The sequence below is a fragment of the Artemia sp. Qi Xiang Cuo genome, chromosome 2 (genome assembly GCF_049724085.1).
Source record: "Artemia sp. Qi Xiang Cuo chromosome 2, ASM4972408v1, whole genome shotgun sequence".
In the NCBI taxonomy this organism is placed as follows: domain Eukaryota; kingdom Metazoa; phylum Arthropoda; class Branchiopoda; order Anostraca; family Artemiidae; genus Artemia; species Artemia sp. Qi Xiang Cuo.
In genome coordinates this window covers 55655591-55672295 of record NC_142795.1, presented here as the reverse complement: position 1 = coordinate 55672295, position 16705 = coordinate 55655591, and the positions used below count along the sequence as shown (strand labels likewise).

Sequence of the window (16705 nt, the reverse complement as noted above, 5' to 3'; positions counted from 1 at the left end):
ACTGGGAGAATTGTCCTCTCAAAGTTCTCCTTTTCGAATATCTATTTCATTTCGCCGTAATTTTTATTATTACTTAATTGGTAGGCCAGAAGAGACCGTAGTTGCTCCACCCAGAAGACGTCGTAGCGGCAGAGGAAGACATCGAGTTGAAAATTCCACTCAAGCAGCATCTCCAAACGATTTATCAAATAGGGAAACTGGTGGTCAAAACATTGGAGACCATAGGAAGCACGGAACAGGTATGTTGACTAAACATTATCAGATATATTTGGTTTTGTCGATTACTCCTGCTCTGAAAACATTTATATGACCGTATACCCCCTGCTCTGAAAACATTTATATGACCGTATACAATCAGTACATGAAGCTCAGTGAGTATTTCTCATTATGCAGCGAGTCAGTAGCTTTGGTTAAATTGGTGTTGGATTTTATTTGCAGTTTTGGTGAGTCTAGTCTGTTCCGTCTCACGGTTGAGGGGTCGAGTAGAAACTTACAGGAAAAAGTTTTCTTTTGTTTGGGGGGGGGGGGGGTAAAGGGACTTCATATTTTGTGCCTGAGGGAAGAGGACGAGGAGGACGAGATATTTTCTCTGTGGTCTCGCAAATAGCAAACGCTGTGGTTTGTTCTTTTTTGTGCCTGCCGTCCGGCAATCTGCTTCTTGTAATTAGACATAAGAATTAGCTATCGCGCGTGATTCTAACCAAGTTGTTATGACTTAGTATGAAGATGAGGGAATTACTCTTTCTAGATGAAACGTTTTGTCTACAAAATATCGTATACGTGCGCAAATACCTATAACATGTTTAACAATTTAAGGATCTATGGTTCAAATTCGAGTCTTAGAGAAACTGTGAAATTCCTTTAAATATTTGTTGCCCTTTTAGTTTCGTTGAATGAACTACTCCTGCAAGTGCCATAAACTTAACATTCAGATGTATATACACAAAGAAGCGTTTTTTTTTTTCAAATATCCTCACGACGTTGTTATCAGCAAAGTTGACTCTTGTTTAACTTGTTCCTGAACTTTACATACAAACCCAAGGGCCTTAAAAAGGAAGTCGAGAGGAAAATGATCATGTATTAAGAAATAAACAATAAACTAATCATCAATTGTTTGCTTAGTTTTCTAATAGGAATGTATTTCACTATCATTGTGCCCATACCTTGTGTGTGTCTCAACTGACAGAAAATTTAAGACTTTCTCCCCCCCTTCTCTAAAAAATATCCAACATTCCTCAAGATTATTTGAGAGATGTGTGGCTCCACCAATCTAAACAACCACATTGGGAGCATTATTAGCCCCAATCCCCCTCTTTCTATAAAACTTGTATGCTTCTTATTTTTTTTTTGCTTTTGTTGTTTAGTTTAGTCACTTTAGTAGATTTTTAAAAATAAAGTGTTTCGTGGAGTAGTATCTATGTAATTTATCTCTTGATATTAATAGTCATTAAATGTTAATTTTTGTTTCTTTCATTAAGGCTCTCGTAGGAATGGAAAGCGGTGAGTTTATTTCCTACATTTTCATTTATGTGAAGAAACAGCAGTCATAGTGATAGTTTCAAAAGTTAAACTTTTTGTTTTGTATTCAAAACTTGTAACATAGTAACATAATCAAAAATTATAGAGAATATTTTTATTCTAAAATAAAAACAACGCAACCTTTTCTTATTAACTATATTTTGAAACCACTTAGAAATAAACTTTGAAAAAGAAATACTTTTGACACAGCGATAGCTTCGGATAGATGTGGACATATTTATAAATAAACTATATGCGCACGGACAGTGTGGTTGTCTACCAGAGGCTCTTGGAAATTTGAAAGCTTGCAGTCTTTTGTTTTTAGTGGTTGGTTTACTTCCCGATAATATCCAGTAGAGATTGGGGATCCTCAAGGTAATATTTTGTGATGCAATCTATTGGTAGTATATGAGACGAATCTCATACAATGTCGCTGACAAAATAACTGTTCAAGCTTCCTTTTCCGTACAAGCGGATTCTTTAGATAAATTTTGTGTGCTGTCTTGGTGGTTACTTTTAAGGCATCATAGATAAATGAGCTATCTTTGACCCAATTGAGGGTTCGTAATGATCTCCAGTTCCTCTTTAAAGGCAAAGATCAAGAATCGGGTATGCGTTACTGGTTTCTTTTTTTGCAAGGGTCTCTCTTCATCCCCCTAAATAAAAAAGGAGTGCTAAATTACGTCACAAAGCGCCGCACATTTGTTGACTTAACCATAATTTTACCGTTATTTTGTCGATTTATACTGTGTTTTTTTTTTTTTTTTGTTACCACAAGAATGATGTCGGCTGGTAAACAGTATCAAAATTTTACTGTTCGATCGTTAATACCGTTTACCCCCCCCCCCTCCCATTCTTTCCAAACGCTGTAGCCTGTGTTGTATTTGTGTGTTGGTTCTACGTGCCATATTTTTTCTGAAAAAAAAAGAAGATAAATAAAACTTTTGGCTGGTAAGTAACTTTGACTAGTAATTGCTTCTATGTTGCAAACCTTATCTATTGCAGACCAATCAATAATCCAGAATAAATATATAGGCTTAATGGATGATGTTTCAGTGTTTTCAATATTTATAAAAAAACAAACAAAAAAAAACGCAACAACCTGACAATTACTTGGTCTATTATCTGTGAAATGTTGCTATCTCACAAAAAAAGAAAAGAAAAACAAACTTAGAATTTATATATTTTTACAGTTCCAACAGACGAAAATGAGTTTCCACTTCATAGAGTTCACAGTTGTCCAGGAATTGTTGACTCTGATGATGTTATTGTACCAAATGTCAGTAGAAGAACGCGTCCCAGTGGATCAAAGAAAAATCGGTATTCTTGCGGCTCACTTGACCAGCAAAGGATTTGCACCACTCAAAGTGAATCCCCTCGAGGCGGATATGGTTCGAACTCGAGTCTCGTCTCAGTTATACCCGTTTTGTGAACTTCTACATCTGCTACGAAGAGTAGCCATTCAATGTTCAATGCGGTTATTTTATGTAAGCTTGTAGAGGTATTGAAGTTAAAACGAAATGTGTTTTGTGATTATCGAACAGTTATTGTTATGATAAATTGATTGCTTTGATTGACGTTTTGGATTTGTTGCCACCATTTGTTTAAGTTTCAATTGTTTCTCAATTCAGACTCTGAATTATGCGATATAACTCTTGCATTTTTTCTTTTTTGAAAACTTAAATTTATAGCAACTTCGGGTATTAAAAGTTATTTGAAGGCATTAACATAACATTTTTTTTCAAGGGATTCAAAGAAAACACTTAAAATTATTTTTCAACTATCTTCTGAATAAATAGGAATGCCCCTCAGTATTTTTAGATGAGTAATTTGAGTGTTCTTTAATAAAGTAAGTCGAGGCTATTTTCGGCAATCTTTAAGATACGGATTTCAAAGTTGGAGGCAATTTTCAAAATACCTAATCTGTTCCCTTCAGGAGAGTACCTATTGCTTAATTATAGACTCCATGGAACTGCTATAGACAAAAATCATTTTGGTCTTATTTGCAAAACTAGTTTCAAAATCCCACAATCATCATTGGAGTCCCTTGGGGTTCCTTGAGGCAGCTGGTAATACGCTTTACTTATTAACCGTAGAGCATAACTAAAATCCATGATTATTAAGGAAAATAATGTACTCAGTTCTAGTTGAAGCATTATGTGAATACATTGTATGGACAGGTTGTAACTAACCCAAGAAACTGATCCTTTAAGAAATCAGTCGAAGAATTAGCTATAACTAGAAGGAATGCCACCAAAAACGTAATCGTATTAATAGTTTAATAGCCTTCATTGTTTTTTTTTATTCGAGATATATCCACTTCTGAGACCTTTAGTGGAAAATTGAATTTTTACTTTTGGAATGACTTTAAATGTTTTTTTGTCTCTAGGGCGTGACCAGTATATGTGAAGACTATAAATTCATGAAAAAGTGCAACTAGGCTGGGAAAAAAATCACCAGATTTTTACTATTGGAAAAAATATTAGGGATAAGAATAAATCTCTAAATGAGTTATAAATCCCATAGGGTGGTAACTCTATTTATTAGTGCTCAGAATATTTCTTATATTCTTCCAGACCAATAGTGAACGATTTCTACTTGACTTATTTTGGATTTACAATTGTCACTTCCTCCTCAGAAGTTATCACACTTCTCGAAGTGATTGAACGTAAGTACGAAATATCTTAAAAGTTGCTTTGCGCGGCACGGCTTCTTAAATACTGCACCTTACAATTATTATTTATACAAAATACAAATTCTGTTAGCTCTCATGATATAGGGAGTAAAACTAAAGATTGACAGAAGACACTAAATTTCGCCAAGCGAATGCGGCGTCACTGTGTCAATTCCGGTTGGTATGTCTATTTAAAAGTTACATTCTCTTGATTCTTCCTTGAAAAATTCTTCTTTAGGTACCCGTCAAAAAAATAACGCCAATAGTACATTTTTACTAAAGCAGAGACAACAATCTTCTATTGATTTTAGAGCAAATTTTCATCTTTGATTTGAAACAGAGGCAAGTAAAAATTTTACCTGCATGAAGACATTTTTTTTTCTTTTATTGGGTGACATGGAATCCGTCTGCCAGAGCCATATTTGACTCCTGTCAGGGTCTAGATTGAAACCATGAAGTAGGAGTTGACAAAGATCAACTTAACACATACATAGGAATTTATTTCGGGATAGGGGCTTGCTTTTATATTGATGGTAGTAAAACATGTAAATTATTTAAACATGATTGGAAAATAGGGAACAAATTTGAAAAAGAACGAGATTTTTGTCCCCCAAGCCTCCCTTGTGTATGTACCTTAGATAAACAATATATTATTTGGAAATGCAGCCCTTGAAAATATTTTCTAGTTATTGTCCAGAGATTTACTAAAGAGAGTCGGACTAAAACACCAAAGTTGATTCAACAAGCAAAATTTGTTCGTTTATTCAATTCGCTTTCCAGTATTTTCAATCTGTACAACTTGATGTCCGTGGTTATAACTATCGTAATCAACCTACTATTTTTTTCAGAGTTCTATCATTCTATCTTTCTACTTTTATTTAAATTTCTTGTCGCTATTGCAGCACAACGCTTGACGATTAAATTTACTTGTCTAGGATATTTTCATGATTGATTAGAAAAAATAATATGTTTGCTATGGTTATTTGGCGATACAAGTTCCTGTTCTTTAGTTTTTTCTTAAGTTCCTCGCTCGTTAATAAACTGCTAAAATTATATCAAAGTTCAAAAGAATCGTGGCAAAAGAAAAATTATTGTGCAATCGAATAAACTTGCAAGTTTAATCACACGAATGGATATACAATAAATTGATTTATATCTTTACGAATCATGATTGTCTTGATTGTGTAATTTGCTCAATTTAGTTTTCTTCATGTTTGTTAAACCTTGAGTACAATAAATACAATGTGTTGTTTTACCCATTAATTTCTTTTCCGTTGTTTGTCTAACCAGGGTTTTGTTTTTAATTGGGACTTTCATACTGGCTTAAACCATTTAAGAGAAGCTATTTTCATACGCCTGGTAATGTCTCTCTTGCAAGCCAGTTTTGGTGGTAAGGAGATTTTTCAACTGAAATTAAGGAGCAACTTTAAAACTAACAGAAATTATTCCGTATGCGATAAGAGCTGCCCCCTCCCCTCAATCCCTCGCTCTTTATGCTAAAGATTTTAGTACTTTAAAAAAGCTTCTTATTTTAAATGAACAGCCCATGTGCTTCAGGAATCGTTCTTAAAGAGTTGAGGCAAAAAAGTCAAATTTAAAGAGCGAGGTATTGCTGAGGGGCAGCCCCCTTCATATACAGAATAATTCCTGTTCGTTCCTAGTTTTAGTGTTGCTTCTTACTTTCAGTTGAAAAAAAAAATTATTATTTTTTAAGTCTTGATCGTTTTTGAAATAATACCGGGAAATCCGAATCTACCCTCCCCGTGGAAATCCCTCCGGAAAAATGTCTGTATACTCCCTACTCCCCAATAGCAAATACTAAACAAAACAACGGGCAAACGTTGTAACTTACAACCATTTCCCAAGGAGCTTTGGGGGGTCGTGTTATCCGCAAAGGCATAATTATTGGACCTTTCAACTATGCTGAACAAAATAGCTATTTCAAAATTTTCATCGAATAACTTTGAAAAAAAAGAAAAAGAATCTGTGATCTTTCTTCTGGCGAAAAATACAAAATTCCATATTTTTGCAGATGGTTTCCTTTTTAAGGGATAGAAGTTTTTATGTCAAAGCTAATGAGTATAGAGGAGAGACGAACCCCATTACTAGAGGTCTTCCCCAAGGAGCAATTTTGAGGCGCCTTCTGTTCAATTTGTTTGTTTCAGAATTCCAATTATCTCACTCATTGCTTGGCCTTTACGCAGATGATTTGATTATTTGGAAGTCTGAAAAGGATATTGTACTTCTTCAAAGCCTTATTCAACTGGATATAAGATTAGTTCAGAGATTCTCTTCAGCTTTTGGTTTTCCAATTTCAATTAGTAAAAGCAAAGCCATTATATTTGCAAATTGTTCAATCCACTTCAAATTTTCTCTAGTGAAATTCCATATTGCAACTCAGTGAAGCTATTTGGCCTATGGATAGATTCTAAAATGTTATGGCATGTACATATTAATTCTTTGAAATCCATGATCATTCGGAAACTTGGTGTTCTAAAGAGACTTGCTGGAAGTAAATGAGGATGCCACCCTAAAGTTATAAATTATATATCCGATCTAATCTAGAATATGGCTCCAATTCTTCTCAATTCGTTCCTCATCTGCATGTAATACCCTAGAATCTTTACAAAATTCAGCTATTCGAATTTTTCCGGGTTTGCACAGGCATATTCCTCTGTTTAAATTAGAACAACTGTCTGGTTTGGTTTCCCTAAGTGAAAGAGTATCCAGTCAACGGAAGAAATATTTCTCGCGAATTCAAGCTTATGGAAGCAAGCATGTTGTATAAAATCATACCTTTGCTTTGAAGGCTGCTTGCACCAATGACCATTCATCTTGGAATCAGTTTCAATTGGAGGTCCCAAATTGGAGTCAATATTCCTCGTATGCGTACCCCTTCACTGACACTCCGCCTTGGGAAATGAGTCCACTTATTTGTCAAGCAGAACTTATTCCAATAAATAAAAACCCAAATTCCCAATCATGAGATTCAGACTATTCTGGTGATCAGATTTCGAAGTTTTACCCTAATCACAGGAAAATCTATTCAGATGGATCTGTTCAGGGTGAGAGAGCTGGAGCAGGAGTATGTATTTCATCACTGGACCTTAACCTTTTTTCTCCCCTTCCTTTGGAATCTTCCATTTTGTCAGCTGGATTATGTGCCATTCGCTTGGCCCTAGATGTTCTCATAAATTATAGCATTGTATATCAAAATTCTGCTCAAAAAAATTAATAGAATTGCCAATGATAAGGAGTTACTAAACATTAGAATACAGCTCCTGAACCTCCAAGCTAAAGGCAACCAGATTTATTTCCAACATGTTCCAAGCCATAAAGGTATCAAATACAATGATACTGCTGATTTACTCTCTACCCTCAGTTCATATGATATTATTAGGCAAAGATCTAATGTTAATCACAGTAAATTGATTTTATCTCCTTTTCATACTAGATTTCACACAGTGCTATATTACCGTCTGAAATCATCACTCCCCTCTATGCCGGGTCTGCTTCTCAACCAATGAAACTATCCAGCATGTCTTGTTTGATTGTCAGCCACTAAGTGTGGAGACCATTTCCCTTAAACGCCACTGCTACATGGCGAATATCCCAAATACCTACACTGCAATCCTGGATTCTAACCTGTCTTGGCACTTGGATAGAAAGATTTTTAAGGCATCTATTGATATTTTAAAGAAGAGGCAAATTGATTAGTGATTATTAATGCACAATGAAGTCATTAAAAAGAAGGAGGTAATTCATCATTTGTTTTGGAGAGTGCAGAAGGGAGCGGGAGTGAGCGTGAAGAACCGTATTGGTACCGGCCGGCATATAGGTCTTAAACTGCTGGGAAAGGTGACTCAACTACGCGCTCTTCCCAAAACCCATCAATAGAATTAGGAAGTTCAATTGGGATGATAGGTTTGTTTTAACTGATAAGAGGACTTGGTTACGGATGAGGACAATAGATTTCTGAATGTCTGATGATACTTTTTGGAGAGTCAAAGGGTTGAAAGGACTAATTGGTAGTTCACATACCCTGATACAAATTTTTGGAACTGGAACTGGGTGATAGAAACCTCTACAGTAGGATTCTTTGACACGCTGAATCTGATTGTGCGATTTTCATTAAGATGGCTTGATTTTTTTTTCGGGAGGGGGGGGAGGGGCTTTTTTAATAATCAGGTAAATTTTCTTAGGTTCGTAGCTTTTGATGGGGAACAATACACTTAATGAATTTTAAACATTTAGAATCAGCATAAAAAGCCAATTCTTTTATGTATCTATTGTTGTCAAAATTCTATTTTTTGGTTTCGGTTACTATTGGGCCGAGTCAATCCTTACAAACAATTCGTTCCCACGAACTGTTTGATTTTGGAGTGGGAGCACCCGCTTTGATTGTTGGGAACATGAAAAATCTGTTTTAGCTTATCAAGGCAACTATTATTCTTAGTTACTATTAATCCTTGTTTCCTGATCTTCAAGTAGAAAAGATCATCACTAGTAGTAGTAATCGGATTAACGACGCTTCTTGACTACTAAGGTCCCTGAGTCGGCCCTGCAGGGTGTTGCTACAACAGGGTTCGATCTCTCGGTCCCGTATTACCAAGCTAAGGAAGATCATCCCTTACCATCTTCAAGCTACTGACCGCTGATCATAGATGAAATAACGAATGTAATAATGTTATTTGGCAACTAAAATAATTTGGAACCACGAATCGGAAGTTCTCTATTTGATAGTACATCTATTATGGGCTAAGGAAAGATACGTACAATAAAAAGACTAAGATATTTTTTTTTATTAAAAACCGCAAAATAGTTTGACCGAAAGTTAAATACAAACAATACATCATAAAGTGGACGGAATTAATTGATCCACAACCTCAATTTGTTCAAAACAAAATGTAAAACTAAAAAATTCAAGCAAATTAAAAACAAGGCACTTAAAAATGGCAACGCTGACGATATGACCAATTATCAATCAATAAAACAAAATTCACATTTAAAGCAAAAACAATAGCAAAATACTTCTTCAACATCCAACACAAGTAAGAAGAAGATAACACACTACAAATGAACAAAAAATTAAGATTGGGTCAAGTGGCAGATATGTTCACACTAATTTTATAAAATATCAATAATGATAATTATGTAAGAAGTGAAAAAGCCATTTTGTTGCTTCGTCTTTATATCTTTGTTTTTGCTAAAAATATATGCTGGCTCTCTTAATACTTTTTTTTATAACTGTATTTTATACAATTGATTCCTTGTCAAGTCTTAATTACACTCTGTACTTGTAGTGCGATAAAAACCTCTCCCCACTTTTATCCCACATCAATCATGAATCTTGAAGCTGAGCTGGGTCAAAAACTATGGCATTCCCCCAGATGAAGTCCCTAGGGATAACTTGTACGATTTGCTAGAATAGGTGAAAGCCTGGCATATGGGAAACTCGGCAATATCCAGTTCCCGGTGGTAAAATAGCCATTTTTTCAAATCCCTTGTTCTGAGATATATTACTGCCTATATGAATAGTGGAAACCAAATAATTTTAAATTAATCAGGGTTTATCCCATTCACTGAAAACAGCGAGAAGCTATAATCGTCTTTATCGAAAAAGAAACATTCGACGTGTAGCCTACAGGTTGACAAGTCCCAGGCGTAGAACACAAAATAACACGTTTTTTTTAAATGTTTAAAGCATTTTAATTGCTTACCATAAATCACAACCTTAACACTCAACAATCCTGATCCTTTCATCACAGCCGCACGTTGCCAAAACTGTAATTCCTTGAGAATTAAAATTTCTCCAAAATAAAATGAATTTAGATAGAGGGACAAAATACAAAATACAAAAAAAAAAAAAAAAAGTGCGAACAAGCATCACCACAGGAAATTATTTTGTTCCAGAAGTACAGTCGAATTGCTGTCAGAATTTGAAGAGGGAAAATAAAGAAGAGAAAAAATCTGCAATAGATTAAAAAGCAATCCAACAAAAAATTTTATATAATGGAATTAGTAGCATACCTTAAAAGAGATAATTGAAAATTATAAACATTATAATTATAAAAGGGATATTTCTTCCTGAAACGAGAGCTCTCAGATAGGAACAAAAATGATACATTCAGTGCGGAGCATTTCATAGACAAATCAAATTATGTTAAGTTTTCTTCTTAATAATTTACTGGATTATCATAATTGAAAAAACCAACACACCATTATTTCTTCGAAAGGTACGATTTAGCAACCATGGCATTGAGCATAGATCTTTCAAAATTGTACCCATGCAAGTTATAACAAGAAAAACACACAAGTTTAATACAACTGGCATCTATACATTACTGATAAACTATTCAGATCAAGAGAGACGTAGAATTTTCAGACAAAGTTCTAAGCGAAATCAAACTATTTCAAAGGCTAATTGCAATTAGTTTACGACACATGACCAAAAACAAAAATGTGATTTCTCCTAAAAGCGCGCCATGTTCAAATACTAATTCTGCCTTGATCTTTACCCTGAAAACAATTAGTGGATTATTTTCCAACATGGATGGTTCAATATTTAAGTGTATCGATACCACAGCATAGATGAAACTGAACATGAATTCGTGCATTGACCTCCTGTGGTATATATATATATATATATATATATATATATATATATATATATATATATATATATATATATATATATATATATAAATTACCGCATATCAACAAGTAATCAGTAGTAGACACACTGATCTTGGTTTGAATCGCACTTCATAAAAAGGCACAAATATCCAATAAACATCAGCTAATTTCCACAGAACACGTTCATAAACTAGTTCAACTCCAGATAAAAGTAAATAATCGCTGAAATTAAAGGCTAGTCATGGCAGGAGGCCTAGCATAAGCCTTGGGAATGAATCCTGATTTTCGAAGCTTAGGGGAGTAAGCCCAAAGCCATCCATCCATTGTTTGATTTGATAAGTCTGCATAAACCCAATCTCCTCGTCGAAGCGACAAATCGTCGGAGGCTTGAGCCTACGAATCAAAAATAATAAACATTTTAGTTACATTTATCCGTTTTTCCCGGAGCCAAAAAAGTAAATAAAAGCACATCATACATTTTTACATAATTGTAATTATAGATTCAGAAATTCGATTCCATAAATAAATTCACAAACTTTTATTTTCTTCCTCTTGGGCTTCAAGAGGATTAATCATGTTATGTACGAAACATACATGCAGCGCTATCCATCTTTCCTAAAATAACTTACTTTGGGGTTCTAGAGTAATCAGCTAATGCAACATTCTACTCTGAGTCCAAAAATACATGCGTATTTTTTTCGTAAAAAAAAACAACAAATCAATGAATACAATTCCAAATCCGGATAAAACTGTCAAAATAGAGGGAAAACATAGTTTAAGATTGATTTGTATTGCAGGAAAACCTCTTTCTTGGATCGATTCACATAGTCAAAAGTACATTAGAAAATTAGAGAATTTATAGGTATTAGGTATAGGTATTAGAAAATTTTTAAGATGCAGATAGGACATTCATTTCCAAACAAATAATATCCCCTCACCCAAAGGGCCAAAATAAAATTTCAGGGGAAAAAAGAAGCAGGATTTATCCTAATTTTAACTAAATAAAACTGGCTAATGTTCATTCATTAATTGTTCTTGTGAAACCATCATTTTGTCACCAAACCAAAAAGGTCTCGCTAGTGTCTTAAAAGATCAAACTCTTCGATATTCTCTACTGACTAGACCTCAGTTTTTAGTACTAATACACAAACATCAAGCAATGATTTCATTCTTGCTAGCCAATCACAAAAATAGAGAGAAAGTTAGCCTATCCTTACACTAAATAAAGGTTAAGTTGTTTTATAGGAGGGTGGGTGGGTGGTTGGTAGATTTGGACGATATTTGTACCAAATTATTTCAATTTTTAACCTGACCGAAAACAAATTTGTGAAAGTAAGTAAAAGTAAGTATGACGGCACTAGACCCTCAAGGTCCAAACCGGCGGTGCTGATCTCCGCTTCGTGGCCCTTCCGCCAGGAAGAGCAATGGGAGATTGGGGGCCAGCCATCCGGTGTTTTCGCACACCCTTCCTGCTTACCTTCTCCAGATTTCTCTAGGTACCCATTTAGAGCTGGGTCGACTCTGGCTGAGCTTACAGAGTCACGTCATTGACCCTTATCCCAAACCAAATAACCGACCACGCTAGGAATCAAACCCGTGCTCCCCGGACAAAGTATCCCCAATCCAGCGCCCCTCTTTGTTTTCTACCACAAAAGCAGTTTGATGAGCAAAAAATGAGGGCTAACGTGACAAATGTTCAACTTCTTGAGAAAGCTATCCCCAAAGGACCCAGGAAGCAGGCAAAGAAACTGTTAAACCATAAAATTTGGGCAAAAACATAGGCCAATTTTGAAAAAAAAAACTTCATTATTTTCAAAACTAACACCTTCAAAAACTAGCAAAAAAATTCGCAAACGAGACGAGTTTACTTATCCCAGCAGAATTAAGTGCGGGCGTTCTTGGGACAATATGCTCATTGACTGCTTTTTAGATATCATCATTATTAATGAAGTATTGGCCCTATTCGAGCAAGACAGCGTTGGGGTACTTAAAGAGCCTTTGGCAGCGAGAAGTCTAACGTACACAGTGGGTGATGTATCAACTCTTAGCCGAGCTTACTCAGTGAGTATAGCGATGACGGAGGAGGGAGGGCCAATATCAGAAAAATGTACATTTTTGGGCCAATATTTCCGATTTTTCCAGAGGGGAATTCTAGCATGGAGATCCCCTCCTCCTGGGTGCAGATATAATTCGATGTAAACCGTTCCCTATATTAGGAAATTTTTTACCATACTTGGCATAACAGATATTTTTTACTTTTTATACATTATAAAACAGAAATGGGCGAATGAATCTCTATATTCCTAAGTAGAACCAATCAAAATCACTTACAAAGGACCTCCAAATTACTAACCAAATACTGATAGAGCATAATTATAGTATTTTTTTTCTTTTCTTTCAAACCATAATTGTTGTATGTATGCTGTTTGGATAAAAAAAATATAACATCAAAATACAGACAATAAAAGAAATAACACCTTAAAACAATAAATAAATAATAAGAACATATTTTTATAATTTATCCCGTGCGTTCGCCTATATTGTTCATATTCTCAATCATTCATCGTAGACTTTTTCCTCTTCTTTTTCAGCGCTTGTTAAACAATTTTCTAGTATCAATAAAATGATTTAAAATGTGAAAAATATAGACGATGACAAAATAAACCGTAAACATTTTGGTATATTTTCTTTTTCAAGATTAGTTGAAAAGAGAATGAAAATTAAGCAATAGCTACCTTATAATCATATAACATAATGAGTTCTGTGCCACTGCATCGTGGATCGTCTTGCTGCTGCTGCTGGCTCATCTGATGGGGTGCAGGGTTTTGTGGATTCGCCACAGAGGCGCTTAGTGGCATTTGTGAATGAGCTATTTGAGCTGAAAACAATACATTCAACATAAAAAAAAAAATACCAGGGAAATTAGTGAAATCCCGTTGTAGCATTAAGATAGTTTACTTTTCTTGATTATAGACTCCAAAAGTTCTTTTAGTGGAATTGCTCTCCTGTCGTGGGATTCTTTTAAATCGGTCGGTTGCTAGTCCTCAAAATAGTTTTTCTGTTATAGATAATAATCCTAAGCGTACCAATTTGTCTTTGAATGCTATGAATTAGCAAGTTTTGCTGTTTAATTGTCCGCCACATCTTGCCCTTGATGCGGTTAATCTTGGTGGTAGATCTAATTTACCTAGGCATTTCAATTGGTCCCTCTGTATCTGCAATCAGTAAGCTGATTATTGCCCGTACAGAGAAGAAATTATGCGGCGCATATGCATCGCTTGTTCTGTCACAGGTAAGCATTACAACAATGCCCTTGGTTAAGCTGTATAATGCCGTGTCTTTGCCTCATGTACTGTTCCTAGCACCATTTTGGGATCTTCTGACAGCCACGGATTCTTAGTGTTAATGAACTGGCCTCTAACCTGTGTAGTCAAGAGATGAACCACTCCTGGATGGGTATCCTTTTTTGAATTGCTTGTAGTCGGCGTTAAGTGTTTTTGTGTATAGTATTTTGTTTTTCTGTTTTTCACTCTCTTTGTATTCCATCGTTTTCACTTCGTGTCTTGATGAGTAATAAAGTATTCCATTCATTCATTGATCAACAAATGTGTATGTGATCATGAAATTGTTTATTGTCGGAAGTTGATGGTAGAAGCGAGTTATAAAATTTTGTTGGTCAATATTTGGTGTTAAATTTAAAATTCCAGTCCCATGTCATTTGGAAGGATCATAGATAGTAGGTAGGCTTGGATTGGTACTAGAGACAGTTGCTGTCTGAAATTATGTTCTTACGACTATATTTCGGTTAACAAAATTCTTGCTCTGAAACAGAGCCCAACAGCAAAAACTGTTGCAGGCCTAGTAATGAAAAAAAAAACACAAAAAATATAAATAAAACACAATACATAGCAAATAAATAAACTATTTTTTTGAGCAGTTGGAAAGGGTTGGTGAAAATAATTGAATTAAAATGTTAAAAAATAAAAATAAAAATCCTTGCTTAATTGTTAAGTGTTTTGTTGTGTAAAATGATAAGTGTCTTTCATTTGGGTGGTTTCAGAGGATTTGTGAGTAAATTGGGAGGAAGGGATTTTATTCTAAACAGAGAGATTTCAGAGTAAATTAAAAGGTGTTTTTTGTTGGGTTTTATTAATTTTGGTTCTGCGTGGAAGGGGTGACCGATGACGGAAGAGCACTATGAAAAAAACCCGGTTGTAATAAATGTTTGTTAATAGTAATTGGTATTAAAATACCAAAAAATTAAGTCTGTTTAGTTTTTGGCTGCTCTAACTGAAGGATTAATTGATACGATATTTTTTTAGATTTCTTTGTTTTTAAGCGTAGGTGGTACCTACATATAGTTGTTAGTTTAAGATTTTAAAGATGTTGGTATCACTGAGAGGAGAGGAGGGATTCTTTTAAGTTTAAAAAAAGAAAAAAAAAATACGATAGAAATTTTGCAGGGGGCAGTTTCATCCTTTCTCGCATTAAAACAAAAAAAAATCTGATACATTCCAAGGCTAAAATTTTTAACAAGATGGTTCATTGGTAAAAACAAAAAACAAACAGAAACGTCACAACTACAACAGAAGCAACAAAAATAATAATAAAAAAACGATTTTCGTTTTTACCCGTCAGTATAAGAGACTCTACCATTGCATAAGGCGACGGCAATATTGAATTTTAGCTATTCTTAAGTATTTTTGACATCATTGCTCTTTGGCCAACAATTTAGAAGAGAAAAAAGCAACTGCAAGTTAGCTTTGGTCATTCTACAAACAAACAAAACTAAAAACAGGAACCTCCTGATCTAACATTGAATTCTCTCTCCATTCATAAAATATTACCGAGCGCATTTCCTATTCTGTGTTTAACAACCAAGTTAGTGATGTTGGGGGTACGAGTCTAAGCTTTTATGTGATATTTATTGGGATTCGAAACACTGTAACTTATTCTTAATAAAATATATAAACAAAAAATACAGTTTTTATACCTTAAAAGAAAGGAATATAAAACGAAAATAATTTCACCCACCCTAGCATATCCAGCCCCTCCCCCTAGATTTGACACCGATCTACATGAAACCTTTTTCTGCTGAGCTTCAAATCAAGCATGAATTCTTGTTATATATTTAATTTGATATAGCGGTCATTTTCATTTAATTATATTGGCACCTTAATCCTCTTCAACAGAAAACTCTTTGTGTATCTAATATTGCATCAGCCAGTGTCAGGATGGCTGAATTCAGACCCTGATGAATTTTTGTTTGATTCTTTTTTTTGTCAATTGCGATTTATCTGGTGGAAATTCAAGGAGTGTCTTTAGTTTATCCAGATATTTTGAAAACCGAGGCATTAGTTGGCAACAGTTCTGTAATTATACGGTACAAGGTTAATTATGGCAAAAAAGTCAACTAGGAAATAGAGAACATCTAAACAAGATTCTGCATGGTAGTGGTTGAAATTTTCTTCAGAATTTTCTCAAGATGTTACTTTTCTCACTTTTTATCTTACAGAATTGTAGCATAAAAACAACTTCTGGGAAATATAATAAGGACTAAAAGTAGAGCAAATGAGTAAGCAAACTTGTTAAAAGCAATTAATGGCCAAAACTAAATTTTCATACAAAAGACAAACTGTTATTAAAATCTGGAGAATATCTGCGGAATAGAAGGTAAAGCTTAGTGTAATATTTGAGTGATAAGCAAACGTCAAAATTCGGTTATATTGCCTTAATAGCTCAGAAGACCTTTTATGCAGATAAATAATTTCTTGAATAGTGCAAGAAATGAATTGGTCAGTTCTACTGACCAATTGAAGGCAGTCAAGGTCTGTGCAATTTTTAGTTAATGCATATAAGCCTGCTGACAGCCAAGGG

General features: G+C 34.6%; 3 protein-coding genes and 1 pseudogene across 13 annotated transcripts in view; 2 read left to right on the top strand and 2 right to left on the bottom strand.

Moving 5' to 3' along the window:
* LOC148955397 (dual specificity protein phosphatase 8-like) overlaps window positions 1–3937 on the top strand; it is a 110931-nt gene extending 106994 nt beyond the window's left edge. For 5 of the 6 annotated variants that reach the window (XM_089101962.1, XM_089101947.1, XM_089101948.1 and 2 more), the window contains exons 10-11: window positions 85–239; window positions 2712–3937. In XM_089101962.1, coding sequence (XP_088958088.1) covers window positions 85–239; window positions 2712–2950 — 394 coding nt within the window. In that variant the 3' untranslated portion in view covers window positions 2951–3937. Of the gene's footprint in view, window positions 1–84; window positions 240–2711 lie in introns of those variants that run through there. The other variant, XM_089101969.1, reaches the window with a different exon arrangement.
* Window positions 1–16705, bottom strand: part of LOC148955395 (uncharacterized) — a 284254-nt gene that overhangs the window by 207708 nt on the left and 59841 nt on the right. The gene's annotated exons all lie outside the window — the stretch shown is intronic.
* On the top strand, window positions 6626–7909 carry LOC148955396 (uncharacterized; annotated as a pseudogene).
* The window catches only part of Dlish (Dachs ligand with SH3s), a 105544-nt gene continuing 97815 nt past the window's right edge, over window positions 8977–16705 (bottom strand). For all 6 annotated transcript variants that reach the window (XM_089102086.1, XM_089102079.1, XM_089102071.1 and 3 more), the window contains 2 exons: window positions 13564–13706; window positions 8977–11221 (listed from right to left, as the gene is read on the bottom strand). In XM_089102086.1, the coding sequence (XP_088958212.1) occupies window positions 11057–11221; window positions 13564–13706 (308 nt within the window). In that variant the 3' untranslated portion in view covers window positions 8977–11056. The remainder of the gene's footprint in view (window positions 11222–13563; window positions 13707–16705) is intronic.